The 21,078-nt window shown below is 39.1% G+C and overlaps 1 protein-coding gene across 2 annotated transcripts in view; it reads right to left on the bottom strand.

Annotated features, from left to right (window-relative positions):
• Positions 1–21,078, bottom strand: part of Aven (apoptosis and caspase activation inhibitor) — a 146,604-nt gene that overhangs the window by 47,750 nt on the left and 77,776 nt on the right. The window contains exon 1 of one of the 2 annotated variants that reach the window (XM_076929457.1): positions 14,463–14,604. The exons of the other annotated variant lie outside the window; for it this stretch is intronic. Within the exon in view, the coding sequence (XP_076785572.1) occupies positions 14,463–14,475 (13 nt within the window). The 5' untranslated portion in view covers positions 14,476–14,604. Of the gene's footprint in view, positions 1–14,462; positions 14,605–21,078 lie in introns of those variants that run through there. 2 annotated transcript variants of the gene reach the window in all.

Raw genomic sequence — 21,078 nt, 5'->3', positions numbered from 1 at the left:
CTTCTGAAGCAAAGAAGTCCAATTATTAAATGCCGTTGTCTTGCTTTGTCTTACCTTATGAACCTGATCTATCTATCTTTGTGTTCTGACTTGAAGCGGTAAGGCACTGCCAAACACACCAGCTCCAGGTGCCACCTAGCCCCACCTCCTACCTGCATCTAGATGGCAGAGAAGCTGAGCCACAGAATTTGTGATAGCCCTGACACTCAGCTGCACAGCTGCAACGCCAATGTATAAATGAATCTGTAACTTCTATGTCTGTTAAGTTTTGCTGTCTATTTTGTATGTATGAATGTACATAGTCACTGCATGCTTGATTCTGACTGGCCTTGAATGTGTGAATAAATACTGTTCTTTCCACCTGTCTGAGCTCAGAATTTACCTCTGGGCTTTCTGGTCACCAGATCTAATATAATAGGGATTCAAATGTTATTTGGTTATGGATAATATTCAAGTTGTCTTATGCTATTCTACTTTATTGCTGACTCTGGAATTGGGTTATAGTTTACCCCTTTGCAGACCTAGGCATGCTTTTAAAGTCCAAGTTCAAAAACTAAAGAGACTACTAGCTTATCAGTTATAGGATATGACTGAAATCTGTAATATCTGTAACAAAAAGCTTAAAACTAGTAACTTGTGGTTGATAATTAAAAATCTTTGCTTAGATAATCTTAAGCCATTTGGCATGATTCCATTCTGGGATATAAACACATAGCTGGTTGCCATCTTGGCTATGGGGTAAAAAAGATAGAGTCATAGTTTCATGGCCATCTTGACTAAGGGCAGCCATGTGACTGGCAGCCATCTCTGTTATGGGTTGTAGAAGATCAAAAAAGGGGTCTTTTCTGCATTCATATGTGAGCCAAAGTTCTGTCCATTTCAAGCACTCGCCTTTTTCTATTAATTGGGCTCTGGTGTGATTTCTTTTAGGAAAGGGCTTACCTTTCACTACTATGAAACAAATCGATCATTAAAACCTGGTGGCTTATGACCCTCAGGTGCATATATATGCACAGCATGGGCAGTAAGGAGGGGGGATGTGTAACAAAATACCTATTTTTCATAGAACAATGACTAAAATCCCCTTCTGAATAGAACTGTTTTAATGTTCCATAGTAAAAATTAACCCAGTGCTTACAGACCGGATGTTTTGAGATTATCATAGGATTAATGTGACAGGAGAAAGCATATAGGATACATTAGCTGAGATACAGTAGCCACACCTCCACATGGAGGCTGAAAGACCTGTAAGCTAGCAAAGTTAAAAGGGAACAGAAGTGCATGCTGGTTCCAATTACTACTACTTCTCCAATAATCAAGACTGAAGCCATTGTGTTAATAAAGACTGTAACAGACACAGTCAAACATTAATTTGGGGCTACAGAGCACATTACAGAACATAAGGGATTTGGAGCAGATTTATATTCCTAATTATGTTTTGTATTATCTAATCATCTTACAATAAGTCCTAGACTCCCAGTGAAGGTGACACTGAAAGGCTGCCCTTCCAGCCTGAATGAGACCTAATGTGGCTACATGTTTCACACAAATTATCTTAAGGCACTAAGGTTTGCACATCTACTGTAAAACTAAAAATCAGTCCTCTGAGTCATAACAAAATGATCAAAAAAAAAATAGTTTTCTGGATGTCTCTCCCAGAGGTAGGAAAAGGGCAAGAAGTTCCTCTTTCCCAGCTTCTGCACATTATCCTGGAACAGATGAAAACAGCTGCATCCCTTGTCATAGGACAAGAACACCACATGGAAACTCAGGTCTACAGAAATCAGGGGATGAAACAGTTATGCAGGCATAGAGATAAGATGTTGTTCTCTAATCTCCTCGAGAGACAACTGATCATCTAAGCAACATATCATTATATGGTGGGCCCATGTGACAAGTTAACAAAAGCTGGTGGGGAGGGGCACACGGAAAAATTACACTGATGCCAAGTGCTTATGGTTAAAGGTGGGAAAGGTGGAACATATGAAAGGTGATGTGTGCATTTAAAGCAGTTCCCCATACTGCAATGAGTTGTTCTACAACTGGTTCTTTATAAAGTTCAAATGCAGAAATAAACATGGGTAGGAACACAATCAAAAGAAGAAGACACAAGAAACATTAAGGCATTTCAAAAGCCTCTGATTAAAACAATGTGTAGCACATGCACAATCTGTGATGCCAATGGAAGAGAAAATCCAGAAACAAATTCATAGCAACCGATGATAAAGCTGTATCTCAAGTTACTGAGGCAACGACAATCTTTTGATAAACAGAATTGTTATAACTGGGTAGCGAATAGGAAAAATATTAGATCCATTCTTTGAACTAAATGGGGAAAAAATCTAAATGCACTTAAAATCCAAGTTCAAATGTGAAATTCAACAAATACTTGAAGAAAACATAAGTAAATTTTGATCATTTATTATTTGTTTTATTCTTGCTACACTGTATATTGTTATTGGTTTTATTTTATTTTGCTTTTTTAATAAATTCCTTTTAATATGAGTTTAGAAGTAGGATTTCAAACTACGAGCATAAGTCCAGACATACAAGCCAGGCACAGTGGTATATGCCTGTAGAATTAAAGTGTATATGCCTCCAGAATTAAAGAGGTGGAAGTAAGAAGAGTAAGAATTCAAAGCCAGCCTGGACCACACAAATGAAGTCCTATGTTTTGTTGTTTGCCTTTGCTTTTTTTGTTGTTTGTTTGTTTTGTTTTGTTTTGTTTTGTTTTGTTTTGTTTTGTTTTTCGAGACAGGGTTTCTTTGTATAGCATTGGCTGTCCTGGAACTCACTTGGTAGACCAGGCTGGACTCGAACTCAGAAATCTGCCTGCCTCTGCCTCCCAAGTGCTGGGATTAAAGGCGTGCACCACCACTGCCCGGCTGCCTTTGCTTTTAAAGACATTAAAAATATTTGGCCACAGTTTTAAAAGAAATACATTATTGCATATACAAAGTCGAAAAGCAAATTGGTAGAAAGATTTCTAAAATATATAGAGATAAGGGGTAAATTGTATTAGAATTCTAGGCCAGAATCCCAACTGGGGGGATCTTACCAAGAACCCAGAACCACATAGAAAAAATACTGGTGAATGCAGGGAAGGAACTTTAATCCGCCTGGCTGTAAAGGGAAATAGGGGTCCACCTGTGTCCTCAGCCCTCTCATCCAGAGTACCAACATGAGCTTCAGGGTTATGGAGGGGAAGCAACAAAGCAGAGGTCTGTCCAGAAGGAAGCATGCATAAATCAGCATTCTTGGTCACACTGTAATCTGGGTGATACTGGGGCATAGTTTGCATGTCTATCAGAAGACATTTATCCATCAGACCCTTTGTTTCTGGGATCTAAGCAGCAGAGAATGACTTAGAACACAGGAATTATCTTCCCTGACATGTGGACTGATGCCAAGCTTTCCCTTTTGTTTCCCAAGTGAAAAAGAGTCAGTGCTGTGGCCAGATGCACTCAGAGTCCTTGTTTCACTAATGGTTCTAATACAGAAAGAAAAACTAGCAAACAAATATGAAAAAAAAAAAATTCCCAAAATCTTAAAATGGCCTCTAAATTTTGAAAAGGTGTTCAAATTGGTTAACAATATCAGAAATGAAAATCTGATCTGTAATGAGATACCATTGTCTGGCAATCTTGATAGAAACTGGCAATACCCTTGTTGGCAAGGTAATGAAAACGCAGACATTCTAATTCACTCTGTTAGAGACTCAGAACAGGCCAAGACTGTGAAGGAAAACTGACAAGGACTAAGGGAACAGAATGTTTCATAGAGAAACTCCTCACCAGTGTGAAGATCCATGTGCACATTATTACTCATTCACTTAGAATCAAAAAAATTCAAGAATGGCCAACATGTCTGTGACCAGAAGATAACCTGAATGACCTCACTATATCCACACAGCAGAGCACTATGTCACCACAGTAAAGAGCAAAGATCCTCAGAAACAGTTATGCAATAGCTCCTGCGTGGACAAAATGCACAAGTGAAGGCTGGGGAGATAACTCAGTGGTTAAAAGTGCCTGATGCTGCTCTTTCTGAAGACCCAAGTTAGGTTCCTAGTCCCCGTATCAGACAGCTCACAATAACCTCTAACTCCAGCACCAGAGGATCCAGCACCCTCTCCTGGCCTGTGCAGGCAACCGCACTCAGGTGCACACACCCACACATATATACATACAATTAAGAATAATTGTGGGAAAAGAGTACATGTACCTTTAAAGTTTTATTGAGACAACACATAAAATACACAGTTAAGTTCCCAATTATAATTTTCTTGAGATCTTTGAGGCTGTGAAATCATCCTTAAGGTTGCTGAACATTTTCATCATTCCAGAAAAAAAAACCCAGTACCCAGTTCAAGTCACTCTTCATCTGTATCCAATCTCTCTAGACCGTGGTAACCATGAATTTATTTTCCATCACTCTGATGTTTACCTATCATGGACATTTCAATGGGGCATGAGAAAGCAGAAGCACATGCATGTGAATCTTTATAAAACAAACCTACATGGTGGTTCACAACCACCTGTAACTTCAGTTCCAGGGGATTTGACGGCTTCTTCTGGCTTCTGTGGGAACCACACACATATGATTCACAGACATACACATAAAATAAAATGAATTAAACTTCTTTAAGAAATTTTAAAGGCTAAGAGGCCAGAGAATAGGTTCATAGAACTGAAGGGAAGGAGGACAGACCAAGATGGAGCAGCCATTTGTGGGAGTGTCCTATATAGTTTGACTTTTAAAAACATGTTAGTTTAATACATATTATTAAAATGGCAAGGATGCATTGGGAAGAAAATTCCTAAAATTGGTAAATATCAGGGCTTAAGAGATAATTCAGTTGCCAGGCAGGGGTGGCACATGCCTTTAATCCCAGCACTTGGGAGGCAGAGGCAGGCAGATTTCTGAGTTCAAGACCAGCCTGGTCTATAGAGTGAGTTCCAGGACAGCCAGGGCTACACAAAAAAACCCTGTCTTGAAAAACAAACAAACAAACAAAAAAGATAGTTCAGTTAGTAAAGTACTTGCCTTGCAAACATAAGTTATGAAATTTGATCCCCAGAACTTATATAATAAAGCTGGGTATAGTAGTGCACACTTGTAATCCCTGCCCTGGGAAGGCAGACAGATGGATCCTGAGAACTTGGTAGTCAGCCAGCCTAGCCTACTTACTGTGGTTCCAGGCTAGTGAGAGAACCTGCCTTCAAAGTTAAGAATGTGGACAGCCCTGAGGAACTGACATCCAAGATCTTCCTCTAATCTCCTTTTTTCACATACATGATGTACACACATATCTGTACCCACACATGTTCTTGTGCACAAACATACACACTAACATTTTAAAATGTAAGTCCATTTACTCCTACTAATATATTTAAGCTGCTAATATAAACCTAGCAAATCCTTTTCTAAGTCTTGTCTATTAAATAAGTTAGACAATGTAAGTTAAACGGTGCTATAATTTGTCACGGTAAAAGACGATGTTGTGAAAGTTAATGAAGCATGTTATATCTTCCAAGACTTAAGTTACAATACCATTCTATAAGAAGATGTTTCCTTCTAAATTGTGTGCCTTTGACTAAAAAGAAATTCCTCTATGTAGCCAAAGCTAATCTACCTTTATAAATGGAGGTCAGTGCTGCTGACTTGCTCTCCTCCAACATGTGAAATACCCCTTGCCTATTGTTTTATGCTTGTAAGGAGATCATTGTTAGTATCTTGTTTACATAATAAACCCTACACTATACTACAAACTTAAATATTGTCTACAAATAAGGTGACTCTAACTGAACAAATTTGATGCCCTTCAAATAGTACCCATGCAACTTAGGGATGAATCACATTCATCCAAGTGATGAACGTACAGCCAATGCACAGAACCATAAAAATGGGTGCAGAGAGCAGATCTAAAAAGAAGGTACGAAGTTCCTGGATCCTGATCCAACCACCATGCCTTCTCCGCCTGCTGCTATGTCTTCCCCACCCTGAAGGAATGAATCTCTTTGGAACTATAAGCCAAAACAAGCTCTAGCTCCCGTAAGTTGCTCTGTCACGGTACATTATCACAAGAGCAACAAAGTAACTAAGAAATACCTGGACACTGACCTCTAGCCTCTACTCACAATGCACACATGTCGAGGTACATCTGCATGCAAATAAACATACACAAAACAAAGTAAACTAAGAAGTTAAATTAATAAGATAGAGAGCAATGGCATTCTTCAACACTCAGTGTCTACCTGCCATCTCCACATGCACACACGTGGGGTACAAATTCTAGTACACACACATAAGTAAATAAATAAATAAATAAATAAATAAATACAGAAAGTATAAACCAGGTAGAGCAACACATTCCTGCAACCTCAACCTCGACACTTGAGAGGTGGAGAGAGAAGGGTCAAGAGTTCAAGGTTATCCTAGGCTACAATGAGAGAGAGAGTTTGAAGTTAACACAGGCTAAGAGACACTGCCAGAAAAAAAATAGAAAAAAGTTAATAAAAATATTTTTATAGAAAATTTAATCTGGAAATATATTATTAAAATTATTCCCCTTAAAGGCTGTATCAACTCATACTGCTATTAACCACATGAGAACATTTTATACCGTGCACATCAGTACTGAGCTATCTTCTCATCTGTATTTGTTGCTTTGATGGGAGATGGTATTTTACCTATAACTACTTTCTTGACAAGTCTATGCAAATTCATTCCTAGTAGCTAAGAAGCCATCTCTATTCCTAATAGTCATTGGTGTTAAATATGGCTTTGAAGAGAATAATCAGAAAACTAATTGCATTAACTAAAAATAGCACCCCTCCTTTTTTGCTCACCTTTTCTACAGCTAGACATTTCTTTTTCCTTCTATTTTTTGGGAGGTGGGGGACAATTTTCTCTTGTGTTGCCCCGGCTGTCCTGGAACTCGCTCTGTAGACCAGGCTGGCCTCAAACTCAGAGATCTGCCTGCCTCTGCCTCCTGAGTGCTGGGACTAAAGGTGCACACCACCACCACCTGGCTAGAGTTCTTCAAAGAATGTTGATAAGTAAATCAAGTAGTGTGGATGGTGTTCTAATAAAACTTTATTTACAAAGGCTGGATGCCCCCACAACATAGCTTGTCCACCTTGTTGTAGGGAACCCTCTTTTCTATCCACTGTTTATTGAATCCCTAAAGCATATGTGGCCCTCAAGAAATGGGTTAAATCTGGCCATCCTTAAATTAACAAAAAGGTGTACAGTGATATATGACAGCATCTGGAGAACATTAACAAGTACAAAAAATGTCAGATATAAACAAGAGGAAAGGGGGAAGCAGGGAGCCCTTTAAAGTTAGAGAAGCCAAGTGCCCAAGACTAGAGTCAGGAGTCCACCTGCTGTGCTGTCAAAATCATACTTGAGGAACAGGTTTCATGCTAATGACATTTGAGCAGATCTACTTCTCCTGGAACTTTTAGACCATGCTTACTGAATGCAGAAGACAGTGTATTTGGACATTTTGCAAATATGCACATACATCAGGTTGAGTTCAGTAAGACAGAAACCACACACACAGTTATACAGTTAACACAGGATTACTAAATAAACAATAGCAGCTCAAGCTAGAATGTGAAGGCAAAGGAGAGGCTAACAGTATGAGACTATAGCTGGGAGACAAGGAATGTAAACACAGTAGGAAAAGACAGGATGAACAGTAAAGATACAGAAAAATCTTCAAGTTGGCATTATAGTCTGCCAAGAGGTCTAAAAGGAACTCAAGATGCCAGATCTCCACGGGGAGGAGCAAGGTCATTGTTAGGACTTGGACACCTGTATATGATCCCAAGCAGTGCAGAGAAGCTGTGAGATTTAATACAACTCTCTACCATGGCACTGACCAGAAGACATCCCTATAATGATGGACATATTATACAACTGCATCGCATGGTAAGCATTAACAAGTGCAAATAAATGTCAGAAAAAAAAAAAGTGGAAAGAGTAAGGGGGGAGTGTTCCCAAGCTCGAGAAGCCAAGTACCCAACACCAAAATCAGGAGCCCACCTGGACCCAGTCAGCAGTTTGATGGATATCTTGAGAATCTCTTAATATCCAAATGAAGGTTTTCATACATGCCCATATATATTAAACCATATCTCAAACTAAATCAGTTTTAAATGTTCCATTATGATTTGTCTTGTTCTATTTTATTAAATATCTTCATGAATTTTTTTCAATGTAAATTGAAATTTTTTAGGTCTAAGCATTCAGAACACATTACTGTTTGTCTTCCAAAATATTTCATGTTGTTATAGACTCATAATTATTAGCATTATTTAAATGGATTAGAGAATATATAATTGAGAAAACATGGTTTCTGCTATGAATTAAACAAAACAAATATATAACTTGTGTTTTTAGCTTATAATAATTGCAACACAAATTATAACTATAGAAAGATGTTCTAGAATTCATTTTGCCTTATTTGCAAATACCCCAACATTGTAAAAATTTGCTTTAAAAGTAATCATTCATATCAAAATTAGGATAGAAACTTGGTCCTCACTAAACTCTGGGCACCGCCCCCTTGTCATGTGTGTTTCTCAGTGGCACGCCAAGACATCAGAAAAAGTCCCACTGTATCTTAAGCTAACATGATTTTCAAAAAAATCCTAGGAATGCACCTACCAGTTGGTAGAAGAAAGCCACCTCAGATTTCCCCATTAAGCTCCTCTCCACCAAGAGAAAACCAGGACAGTTTATCTCATTTCAACAGGAGTGAGATAAAATGGGCAATCAAGAAAGAAACTTTCTGGTTGAAGACTTAATGAGGACACTTCAGTAAAAGAAGAAAAGGGGAAAATGGGCATGCTGACTCCCGGGGCATCCTCCTATTATGTGACGGTGTGAAGGAAGCACTGTGGAAATACAGGCTCTGAGGAGTCTACAGCTTTAACCACGGACTGTGGGTTAGTGGCTGTTAACTGTGCAAGATACGTAAAGGTAATCCCTGCAAATATGCATGGGTGAGGCTGGACAATATTAGAGACTAAGACTGGAGTGAATGAGGTGATGATTTAAGAGACGTAAGTATCCACCAAAGTGCAACAGTAAGGTTAATTACATGCTAAGTCTCGTTTTATACTGAGAGGAAGACTTTCAAATCATGTCTAGAAATCAATCCTAAACATATTGGAGATGCAAAGCATTAATTATATTTTATATTCCTTAAAGACAAAATCCCATGTCCCTATTTTAGAGCCTGTTCTAAAATTATTCAGAAATCATTGTTTGTGTTTTCTCAAACCATCTCTGTATTACTTAATCTACTTTCTCTTCATTATTCTTGATCAGTAAATGAAAATACTAGATAATATTCTTCTAGCAAACTTATGCATGATGTTTTTCCAAGATGTTTTCATCTGTGTTATGAGTTTAAGCATGGCCTTTCATATGAGAAAGGGACACTCCTGCATCATCTGTATGTACCAGGAAAGCATTCTGACTATAGTATTAATAATGGAAGAGGGGGTATCTCTCAGAATGTAGAAGACACAGTACAATTAAGTGCTTATTTGTCCTTGTTGTCTAACCAGTCTTTGCTTGTGTTTTCTCAGGAATCCTAATTAACACTTCTTTCATTTTAGCTTCTTTTCTTGGACTTCCCCCACCCTAATTTTCACAACTTTCCCAAGATGGAAAAGCAAAAGACATTCACACAAAACTGTCCCAGAAGGTCACTCTGATCTCTTGCATGAAGTTAAGACTGGTGGCTTCAGGAAATGAGGGCAGAACAGTGGGCCCAGGGATGAAGACTTAAGCCCAGCTCAACTGTTTATGGGTCAAAACAGACCATCCTAGTTCTCTGTACCTTGTATTTTGATTCCATAAAATTAATAATAATAATAATAATAATAATAATAATAATAATAATGCAATCTGATACCTGGCATTGTCCTAAAAATTAAACAAAATAACGTGGTTAAGTGTTCAGAACCTGGCATGCAGAAAGTGTTAAATGTCCGCCACTATTATCAATAAAAAGTTATTTACTTGAACAAATTCTCCAATGTCAACTGCACATATAAGAAACGTAAAAGCATTGCTCTGAGCCATATTTCAATATGACACTTGGAATTTCTTTCAAGCATATAAGACAAGGCCTGTGCGGAATTGGTTTACATAAAGCCAGTGAAACGAGCTTCAGGGACACTCACTTTCACAAGCCCTACCAAGGCCATCTGAAGACTCTAACAATATGTTCATGTGCTCATATGTTTTTGTAGAGTTTATAAATATAATGTTTTGATTATAATCTGTTCAAAGCATTCTTTCCAATACAAGTCCATTCACACCAACCTTCAAGTCCACAAGACTCTGAGTCTTTGGAGGATCTAGCTCAGTGGTTCTTACGTAACCTTCCTAATGCTGCAACCTTTTAATACAGCTCCTCAAGTTGTGGTGACCCCTTACTGTGAGGCAAGTGGTATTATGTCACCAGACAGAAAAGCTGGTAAAGTCGAGCAGATTAAGAAACCCTGGCAATTCTCATAATTGAGAACTGTAGATGTTTGAATCTGCTCCCAATCAGGTCCCTGTCCTGGAGCACATGACCATGACACTCCACTAAGAGGACCATGACAACTGGTCACATAGCACAGAGTCGAGAGTTCTCCATGCTAATGAGGTATCTAGATGAGCTGCCCAGAGGGTTTAGCCAATAAGCTTCCCTTCCTGGACATTCCCTCCTGTAAAAGGTATTTAATCTCTGGCTCACCCTGAGTAAGTCGTATACATCCATTTTTCATCATGAATAAACAGTCTGGACATGCCAGGACTGTCTCCTTCACAAGGAGGGGTCCCTGCAAAAGGCCTCTCTGTACTCCTGACACTCACCTCGTTCTCAACTCCTTAAGCTTTCCAGTGGTGTCTGAGTGCCTGAGAGCATGAGAACTACATCCTGGAACTACAGCCCATGTTTCTCTAGGTGAGAAACAGAATGGGCTGGGACCCCTATCTGAGTGGGTGCCAGCATCCTGTGAGCCTGGCACCCCTATAGTAACAATAAAGGAAGATAGCCTAGCGCCCCTGTGTTTTGTCTCCCCAAGCAGCATTCACACACCCCAGCTACAAGGCAAAACGCGGACCCACACACAACCATAAAATTATTTCATTGCTACTCCATAACTGTAATTTTACCACTGTAATGAATCATAATGTAAATATCTGATATGTAGGATATAAAATATGTGACCCCTAAAGGGGTTGGGACCCACAGGTTGAGAACTGCTGATCTAGATAAAGAGAGTTTGAGTTGGAGGCATATTTATGTGGCTTCTATAGAGCCAGACATCATGTATAGGAATGACTTCCAGGAGTATTCCTACTCTCCCTGTGCCTAAGAACACAAAGGTACCAGGCAGATAGATGACTGTATCCAACCATGCCCAGTGATGAAATGGGGTGTTGGTGGAAAAGAATAAAGGCAGAAACTAACCCATACACACTCTCCCTATCATCAATTTAGTCTCTTCCCCACTTTGTGGAACTGGAAGTCCCTCTTTAATAAAGCAGTACTACTAAAGAATAGTACATAAAGTTCTAATTAAGCCACTACACCAAAGACATGGACAAATTGGTAGTGCTGTCCATTCAAATACTGTTTCTGAACAAGAAAACATGACAGCTCTGAAATCCAGAGGTCACCCTGTGAAAGAAGTACGATTAATGCAAGGCAGGCAGAACTGTAGCACCAACTGTAGCCCCAGGACAAAGATACAGAGATAATGCAGATAGACCTCTTGGGGTTAATAAAGAGACTAGAAGGGGCTATTGCTAATGATGGGGAACTGGACACAGAGATTCCTCCCCAAGCACCATGTGAATGGGGAAGAAAGAAGAAAACAGAAATCTCTGTCCAGGAACAGACAGAATACGAAGTGTAAGCCACCTAAATTCACTGCTGCTCGGTTCACACAAGGAGCTCGGTTGTCCTTCACAGAGCAACTTCATGAGAACCAACAAAGAGAAACTGTCCTGTAGAGGTTCCTGCAGGACAGTCCTAAGCCTAAAATAGATCTAGCCAGGCCTTCAAAATTACCTATCTATGGACTGGGATGGACAAAACAATCAATGGAGCAAAGACGTGGTTTGAATAAGAATGGCCCCAAAAGCTCATATATTTGAATGCTTAGTGACCACATAATGCAACTCTGTGGAAAGGATTAGGAGGTGTGGCCCTCTTGAAGTAGATGTGGTTCAAAAGCCCAATCACATAGTCTGTGTTTGTGTTTGTGTTTGTGTCCATGTCCGCATCCTTGTCCCAGTCTCTCCCTCACTCACTCATCCCCCACCCCATCTTCCTCTCTCCCCTCTTGTCCACTCTTCTCTCTCGGCCTGCAGATCAGGATGTAAGCTCTCAGCTACTTCTCCATCTCCGTGTCTATCTGGTGCTAGGAGGTAGTAGTACTGGAATACTACTTAAGAGTTCATGGTCTAGAAGAAAGAATCATCAGCCAGCAGATAATAGTGACCTCAAAAAACTCAAATACCAGGCTGGAGAATTAGCACAGTACTTAAAAACACTTGCTACTTTCCCAAAGGACCCAAGTTTCATTCCCAACACACACATGGTGGCTCACAATCATCCATAACTCTACTTCCAGGGGATCCTACACCCTCATCTAACCTTCATGAGCCTAAGGCATGCACATGGTGCACAAACATACATGTAAAAAATTACATACATAAAAATAAAATAAATCTAACATGATATAAAATGCTTTTAAAAGTACCAATATAGTTATATCTATTATTTCCCACATATAAAAACTTATTTACTCATTCATTTTTTGGTAGATGGTTTGACAAGGTCTTGCCACAGTAGTGCAGGCTAGCATAGTACTGTGTACCAGAGACCTTGCAATCCTCCTGCTTCACCTCTCAGATGCTGGGAGTATAGCTATAGAATACCTCACCTGGATTGGTGAGGTATTAGGACCACAGAGTTGGAGAACAGGGTCCCTGACCTGGAATAATGAATTACAGCCAGCACATGAAGTACACATGTTTTAGTTCTGGTTTGGTCTGACACCTCCTTTCCACACACATCCCCTTCTGAACAACCGTTATGTTGACTTCTAGTTACCAAGGTATAGAAATGTTCAAGCCAGTACCCCAGGAAGTCTACACTGTCAATGTGTTAACTATATTTTCAAAGTGTCTATACTTCCAATTGACTGAACAGGGGCTAACTTCTGGCCAAGATGAAACAAAAAGATGCTTGGTAGGACCAATGCTGGTGTCAGCTTCATATTTTCCAAGCAAAGCAGGTGGGCTTTATAAGCTGCTAAACTCACAGATGCTCCAAGGAGCCATCGGATTTTAACCGCTTAAACAAACCATGAAAGTAAAGCAGAAATTCTCTGCTACCATTATAAAATTAGAATCGGTTTCAGCAACCAACCTAAATTTGCACATAAAATGAAAAAAAGTAATTACTCTGACTAATTACTCTTTACTACCCTTTTCAAAGATAGATCAAAACATCCTTTAATAAATGTCAATTTAATTTTACTGCTGAAGATTAGCAGCAGGTGATAAGTGGGAAACGCAATGTCCTTAAATACACAGAGAAGCAGATCAGCTAAGAAGGGAAATTAATTCAGAACAAATAGGAGCATAAGGTATTGTGAGCAGCTGAGAAAATTAACAAAGCTTCTATACCAGATTGATGAAGAGCAAAGATGCCCAGTTACTTGTGGCTGAAGAGCAGGGAGTTCTGCCTACAGAGAAGAAGCCAGTCCTTTCTTTACAAGCCTTACAGATTAGTTCTCTGCTGGGACATACCAAAGGAGCCTCCAAAATGCCCCAGTGTCTGGAACAGAACAGAAAAATGGCTCTAATGTGACACGGGAAGTCTCCAAAACTGTTGGAAGGGGTTGAACAAATATCTTCAAAACATTTTATGAAACATCTGCATCCTTCACTGGTTTGCCCCTAGAATGAAAAGACTTTATTGGAGGAACAATAACTGGGTTCATACAGTGTCTTGAAATCTAGATGTCCAAGAGAAGAAGTGTTGTTCTGAGTCCATCTGTGACAATGAAGATCAACTGGGGTGGGGGGAATAATATGATTAAAGTATGTTACAGATGTAGGAAAATGTCACAATGAAACTCATTATTTTATGCAATATATGCTATGATGAAAACTACTTCAGTGATTCTTCAGGAGACTTACCTACTGAATACTAATTATAAGTCCAATTTAAACAAAATGAAAACAAGATACTATGTAACAATGCAGCATTCTGAAAATAGCTCACATCCTAAGAGACAAACTCTACTGGATCTTACAGCCAGTGTTAATAATATACATTAAAGTCACTTAAGACTGCTATTCTACTGTGTACTCAGACTGTTTGTTTAACCTGCCTTCAAGAAAACAATGAAACAGACAACCTTACTTGCCTTGGATTTCCATGTAATCAGCATTTTCAAAGCTAAACTAATCCAAAGCTTCAATCTTGAATTATGTATTCTTCCATGTCTCAGATAATGCATATGAATTTGCTGCTGAAAGCAGCAAATACAGAAGTTGGAAGCAGCTTTCTAAAATTTACCAGAAAGGCTGAAAAGCAACCATTTATGAATACTGACTGGTAAACAATGGTGTTTCTTATCTGGCTAAGTAGGGATCAGCTGGTGTCAGAGACTTAATCCCTTTTGACACTCTTAAAAGATTTCTGTAGGGTATCCCATTCCTTCACCATGTGATGCTTTCTGTGCTGTTCAATAAATACAAAGTGAAACTTTTGTGAGGGACAGACAGTCACAACACTTACAGACACACACAGACAGAAACAGATAGGCACACATAGGCACAAATAGATTTACAAGATAGCCTTCAGGGAGGCACAAATTTAAATCCATATCACAGACAGACAAAGATGGAAGACACAGAGAGCATGAAGTAAAAAATTCAAATATGAACTCAGTCTCGGTTAAACAACTTCAAGGGAACATGCTTCCCTTTCCTTAATGCAACACCAGTGCACTATCAGTGTCTCCAAGTTAATCTTTAATGCTAGATATGAAGGCAGTCTGCAAAGGAACGTAGTGTGAACCAAATGTGCATAAACTGTCTACACTCTGGAGGCTGCAGGGTAGTTATGTTCCCACTAGATATACAATACTATTGGAAGAGTTGCTGTGTACTCCCAAATAAGACAATCATGTTAAATATAGATCAAAATGAAAACAGTATTATAATCTACAATTCCTGAGGCCCGACTGCTGGGAAACCTTTGTTTCACTACACAGAAACCTCTGTTTAGAAAAAAAAAAAAACAAAGTTACAGCTTTCTGACAGCAGTTTTCCATCATGATCCAAATGATGAATCATGAACAATTATCCCCCTTAGGAAAAGTGGCTGTCTAGAAATGTAAATAAGAAGCCCATGTGTGGGGACCCTCTGTATGGGCTTACTTGGCAGTTATTTCAACCAGCACATCACACTCAAAAGAATGTTGAATATTTTCACTAAACTCTCTAAACAATGACCCAGGAAAGGCAAGTAATTAATTTTTAATTATTTTACTCAATTCTTTCTTAATAAAGAGCTCATTCATTAAATTCAAGTAAACAGAAGGCAAGATCCAATTGATCAAAAAGATAATTCCCATGACAAAAGAGAGATCAGAAAAGAATAAACATCTTCACACTCATTTGGGAAGTGATTTTGAGATGGGATTGATCTCTAGGGAAGTAAATGACAGGAGGAAGCATTACCCAGCATCCCACAGGGTGACTTTCAACAGATTTCCAGCAGGGGAAGATAAGCAAGATGGAGATCACTGACCACTGAGAGTAGCATTGGCAATATGTCTGTCTGTCTGTCTGTCTCTCTTTCTCTCTCTCCACCTCTTCCTCTCCCCCCTCTCTCTCAGACACAAACACATACCTTCACACTATCAATATAAAAGTGCAAATTCTGACTATATATATATATATATATATATATACATATATACACATATATATACACATATACATATCTCCTAATAGTGTATACTATAAATTATAATAACACATTCATGATTTGCAAATTCTACTTCTGTCAGTGGGCGCACACACTAAAAAGCCACTCATTCATCTTGTCAGTTCCACATATTCCTAAAACAGCTTTATATACATCTATATTACTATGTACACATGTGGAAAAGCTAAACTGTAACAGGAACAAAATACAATTTAAGAAAAATGAAAATGTTCTCTATGAGTGAAGGGTATTTTAAAATTATAGGTGTTGATACAGTGGTGCCCACTCAATACAGTAGGTATTACAACTTTGAAAAGTCATAATAAAATAACTATCAAAACTACAGTATGGGGTTCCTTCCGGTCTGGGCCAGGGCACTGAGCAGATCTTGGGTGGCAGCTCTGTCCCCAACCTTCAAGAACCCAGAGGAAGCGGGGATCCAAGGCGCTCTAACTCAGGCAGTATCTTAGGTAAGCAGACAGCAGGGCCCGCCCTAAACAGGGAGTAACCGGGACCCACCGAGGACTCAGGAAGTCACTCCCAGCCCGGAACACTGGTTCCTTCCGGTCTGGGCCAGGGCACTGAGCAGATCTGGGGTGGCAGCTCTGCCCCCCAACCTTCAAGAACCCAGAGGACCCACCGAGGACTCAGGAAGTCACTCCCGGCCCAGAACACTGGTTCCTTCCGGTCTGGGCCAGGGCACTGAGCAGATCTTGGGTGGCAGCTCTGCCCCCAACCTTCAAGAACCCAGAAGAAGTGGGGATCCCGGTCGCTCTAACTGGGACAGTGTCTTAGAAACTAGTTCTTGGATCTGAGGCCTGGACCAAACCTCTGCCAGGTCTGCTGTTGGGTGGACCCTGGATTCCACCTGAGACATACTGGAAGGTCCACTCAACCCAGAGCCACAGAGGAACAACTGAACTCAGAGCGTCAGACAACATATCCTGAGATATTCTAGAAGAGACACTGCACCCAGAACAGCAGACACCTAGCTGGACTGCTACCTTGGAGACACCATACCCTGAGGCATCCTAGAGATACCACTGTAATCAGCTCAGCTGGAAAAGATCACAGAGACATCTGGACCCCTAGAAGATCAGACACAAGCTAGATAACTGGAAAGGCATGCTTCAGTCAGAGACAGTAAGTACAGGCAGCACTAGAGTTAACCAGATGGCAAAAGGCAAGCACAAGAACGTAAGCAACAGAAACCAAAGTTACATGGCATCATCAGAACCCAGCTCCCCCATCAGAGCAAGCCCTGAACACCCCATCACACCAGAAAAGCAGGATTCAGAATTAAAATCACTTCTCATGATGATGATAGAGGACTTTAAGAAAGACATAAATAACACTCTCAAAGAAATTAAGGAGAGCACGAGTAGACAGATAGAAGCCCTTAAAGAGGAAACACAAAAATCCCTTAAGGAATTGCAAGAAAATGCAACCAAACGGGAGACGGAATTAAACAAAACCATGCAGGATCTAAAAATGGAAGTAGAAACAATAAAGAAATCACAAAGGGACAATATCATGGAGATAGAAAACCTAAAGAAAACATCAGGAGTCATAGACACAAGTGTCACCAACAGAATACAAGAGATGGAAGAGAGAATCTCATGTGCAGAAGATACCATGAAAAACATTGACACAACTGTCAAAGAAAATGCAAAATACAAAAAGCTACTAACCCGAAGTATACAAGAAATCCAAGACACAATGAGAAGGCCAAATCTAAGGATAATAGGTATAGATGAGGGGGAAGACTCCCAACTTAAAGGACCAGTAAATATCCTCAACAAAATTATAGAGGAAAACTTCCCTAACCTAAAGAAAGAGATGTCCATAAATATACAAGAAGCCTACAGAACTCCAAATAGTTTAGACCAAAATAGAAATACTCCCCGCCATATAATAGTCAAAACATCAAATGTACAAAACAAAGAAAAAATACTAAAAGCAGTAAGGGAAAAAGGCAAAGTAACATATAAAGGCAGACCTATAAGAATTACACCAGACTTCTCACCAGAGACCATAAAAGCCAGACGATCCTGGACCGAGATCATAAAGACCCTAAGAGAACACAAATGCCAGCCCAGACTACTATACCCAGCAAAACTGTCAATCATTATTGATGGAGAAACCAAAAATTTCCATGACAAATCCAAATTTACACAGTATCTCAACACAAATCCAGGACTTCAAAGAATAATTGGTGGAAAAATCCAACACAAGGAGGGAAACTACAACCTAGAAAAAACAAGAAGGTAATCTTCCAAAAGCCTTAAAAACAAGGTAGCTACACAAACATATCTCCACGGCCAATAACAAAAATAACAGGAAAAAACATTCATTTCTCCTTAATATCTCTTAATATCAATGGACTCAATTCTCCAATAAAAAGACATAGACTATCAGACTGGATACGTAAGCAGGATTTTGCTGCATTCAGGAAACTCACCTTTGTGAAAAAGACAGGCACTACCTCAGAGTAAAAGGTTGGAAAACAATCTTCCAAGCAAATGGTCCCAAGAAACAAGCTGGAGTAGCAATTCTAATATCAAATAAAATCATTTTTCAACCAGAAGTAATCAAAAAAGATAAAGAAGGACACTTCATATTCATCAAAGGAAAAATGTACCAAGAGGAACTAGCAATTCTGAACATCTATGCCCCAAATGCAAGGGCACCCACATACATAAAAGAAACTTTACTAAAGCTTAAAGAATACATTGCACCCTACACAATAATAGTGGGAGATTTCAACACCCCACTCTCAGCTATGGACAGATCATGGAAACAGAAACTAAACCGAGACACAATGAAACTAACAGAAGTTATGAACCAATTGGACCTAACTGACATCTATAGAACATTTCATTCTAAAAAAAAAAAAAAAAAGAATATACCTTCTTCTCAGCACCTCATGGTACCTTCTCCAAAATAGACCATATAATTGGTCACAAAACAGGCCTCAACAGATACAAAAAGATTGAAATAATCCCTAGTACCTTATCAGACCACCATGGACTAAGACTCATCTTTGACATGGACAAAAACAACAGAAAGCCCACATATACTTGGAAACTGAACAATGCTCTACTCAATGATAACTTGGTCAAGGAAGAAATAAAGAAAGAAAGAAAAGACTTCTTAGATTTAAATGAAAATGAGGACACATCATATCAAAACTTGTGGGACTCACTGAAAGCAATACTAAGAGGAAAAATCATAGCTCTAAGTGCTCACAAAAAGAAATTGGAAAGAGCATACATTAACAACTTGACAGCACACCTGAAAGCGTTAGAACAAAAAGAAGCTAATATACCCAAGAGGAGTAGACGGCAGGAAATAATCAAACTCAGGGCTGAAATCAACAAAGCTGAAACAAAAAGAACTATACAAAATATCAACAAAACCAGGAGCTGGTTCTTTGAGAAAATCAACAAGATAGACAAACCCTTAGCCAGATTAACCAAAGGGCGCAGAGACAGTATTCAAATTAATAAAATCAGGACTGAAAAGGGAGACATAACAACAGAAACAGAGGAAATTAAAAATATCATCAGATCCTACTACAAAGGCCTATACTCAACAAAATTGGAAAATCTGGATGAAATGGACAATTTTCTAGATAGATACCAGGTACCAAAGTTAAACGAGGAGCAGATAAATCATCTAAACAGTCGCATAACCCCTAAAGAAATAGAAGCAGTCATTAAAAACCTCCCCACCAAAAAAAGTCCGGGACCAGATGGTTTTAGTGCAGAATTCTACCAGACCCTCCAGGAAGAACTAATACCAATTCTCTTCAAACTATTCCACAGAATAGAAACAGAAGGAAAAATACCCAATTCATTCTATGAAGTTACAATTGCACTCATACCTAAGCCTCACAAAGACCCAACAAAGAAGGAGAACTACAGACCAATCTCTCTTATGAATATCGATGCAAAAATACTCAATAAAATTCTTGCAAACCGAATCCAACAACACATCAAAGCAATCATCCATCATGATCAAGTAGGCTTTATCCCAGGAATGCAGGGATGGTTCAATATTCGGAAATCCATCAATGTAATCCACTACATAAATAAACTCAAAGAAAAAAACCACATGATCATCTCACTAGATGCTGAGAAAGCATTTGACAAAATACAACATCCCTTCATGTTAAAAGTCTTGGAAAGATTAGGAATTCAAGGTCCATACCTAAACATAGTAAAAGCAATATACAGCAAGCCAGTAGCCAACATTAAACTAAATGGAGAGAAACTTGAAGCAATCCCACTAAGATCAGGGACCAGACAAGGCTGCCCACTCTCACCATACCTATTCAATATAGTACTGGAAGTCCTAGCTAGAGCAATTAGACAACAAAAGGAAGTCAAAGGGATACAAATAGGAAAGGAAGAAGTCAAAATTTCACTATTTGCGGATGATATGATAATATACTTAAGCGACCCTAAAACTTCCACCAGAGAACTCCTAAACCTGATAAACAACTTCAGTAAAGTGGCTGGATATAAAATCAACTCAAACAAATCAGTAGCCTTCCTATACTCAAAAGATAAACAGGCTGAGAAAGAAATTAGGGAAATGACACCCTTCACAATAGCCACAAATAATATAAAATATCTTGGAGTGAATCTAACTAAGCAAGTGAAAGATCTGTATGACAAGAACTTCAAGTCTCTGAAGAAAGAAATTGAAGAAGATCTCAGAAGATGGAAAGACCTCCCATGCTCCTGGATTGGCAGGATTAATATAGTAAAAATGGCCATCTTGCCAAAAGCAATCTATAGATTCAGTGCAATCCCCATCAAAATTCCAAATCAATTCTTCATAGAGATAGAGCAATTTGCAAATTTATTTGGAACAACAAAAAACCCAGGATAGCGAGAACTATTCTCAACAACAAAAGAACTTCTGGGGGAATCACCATCCCTGACCTCAAACTATGCTACAGGGCAATAGTAATAAAAACTGCATGGTATTGGTACAGAGACAGACATGAAGATCAATGGAATAGAACTGAGGATCCA

Source organism: Arvicanthis niloticus, chromosome 2, assembly GCF_011762505.2.
Source record: "Arvicanthis niloticus isolate mArvNil1 chromosome 2, mArvNil1.pat.X, whole genome shotgun sequence".
Lineage (NCBI taxonomy): Eukaryota > Metazoa > Chordata > Mammalia > Rodentia > Muridae > Arvicanthis > Arvicanthis niloticus.
The sequence above is the reverse complement of the archived record's forward strand: the minus strand, read 5'-3'. Positions and strand labels throughout refer to the sequence as shown.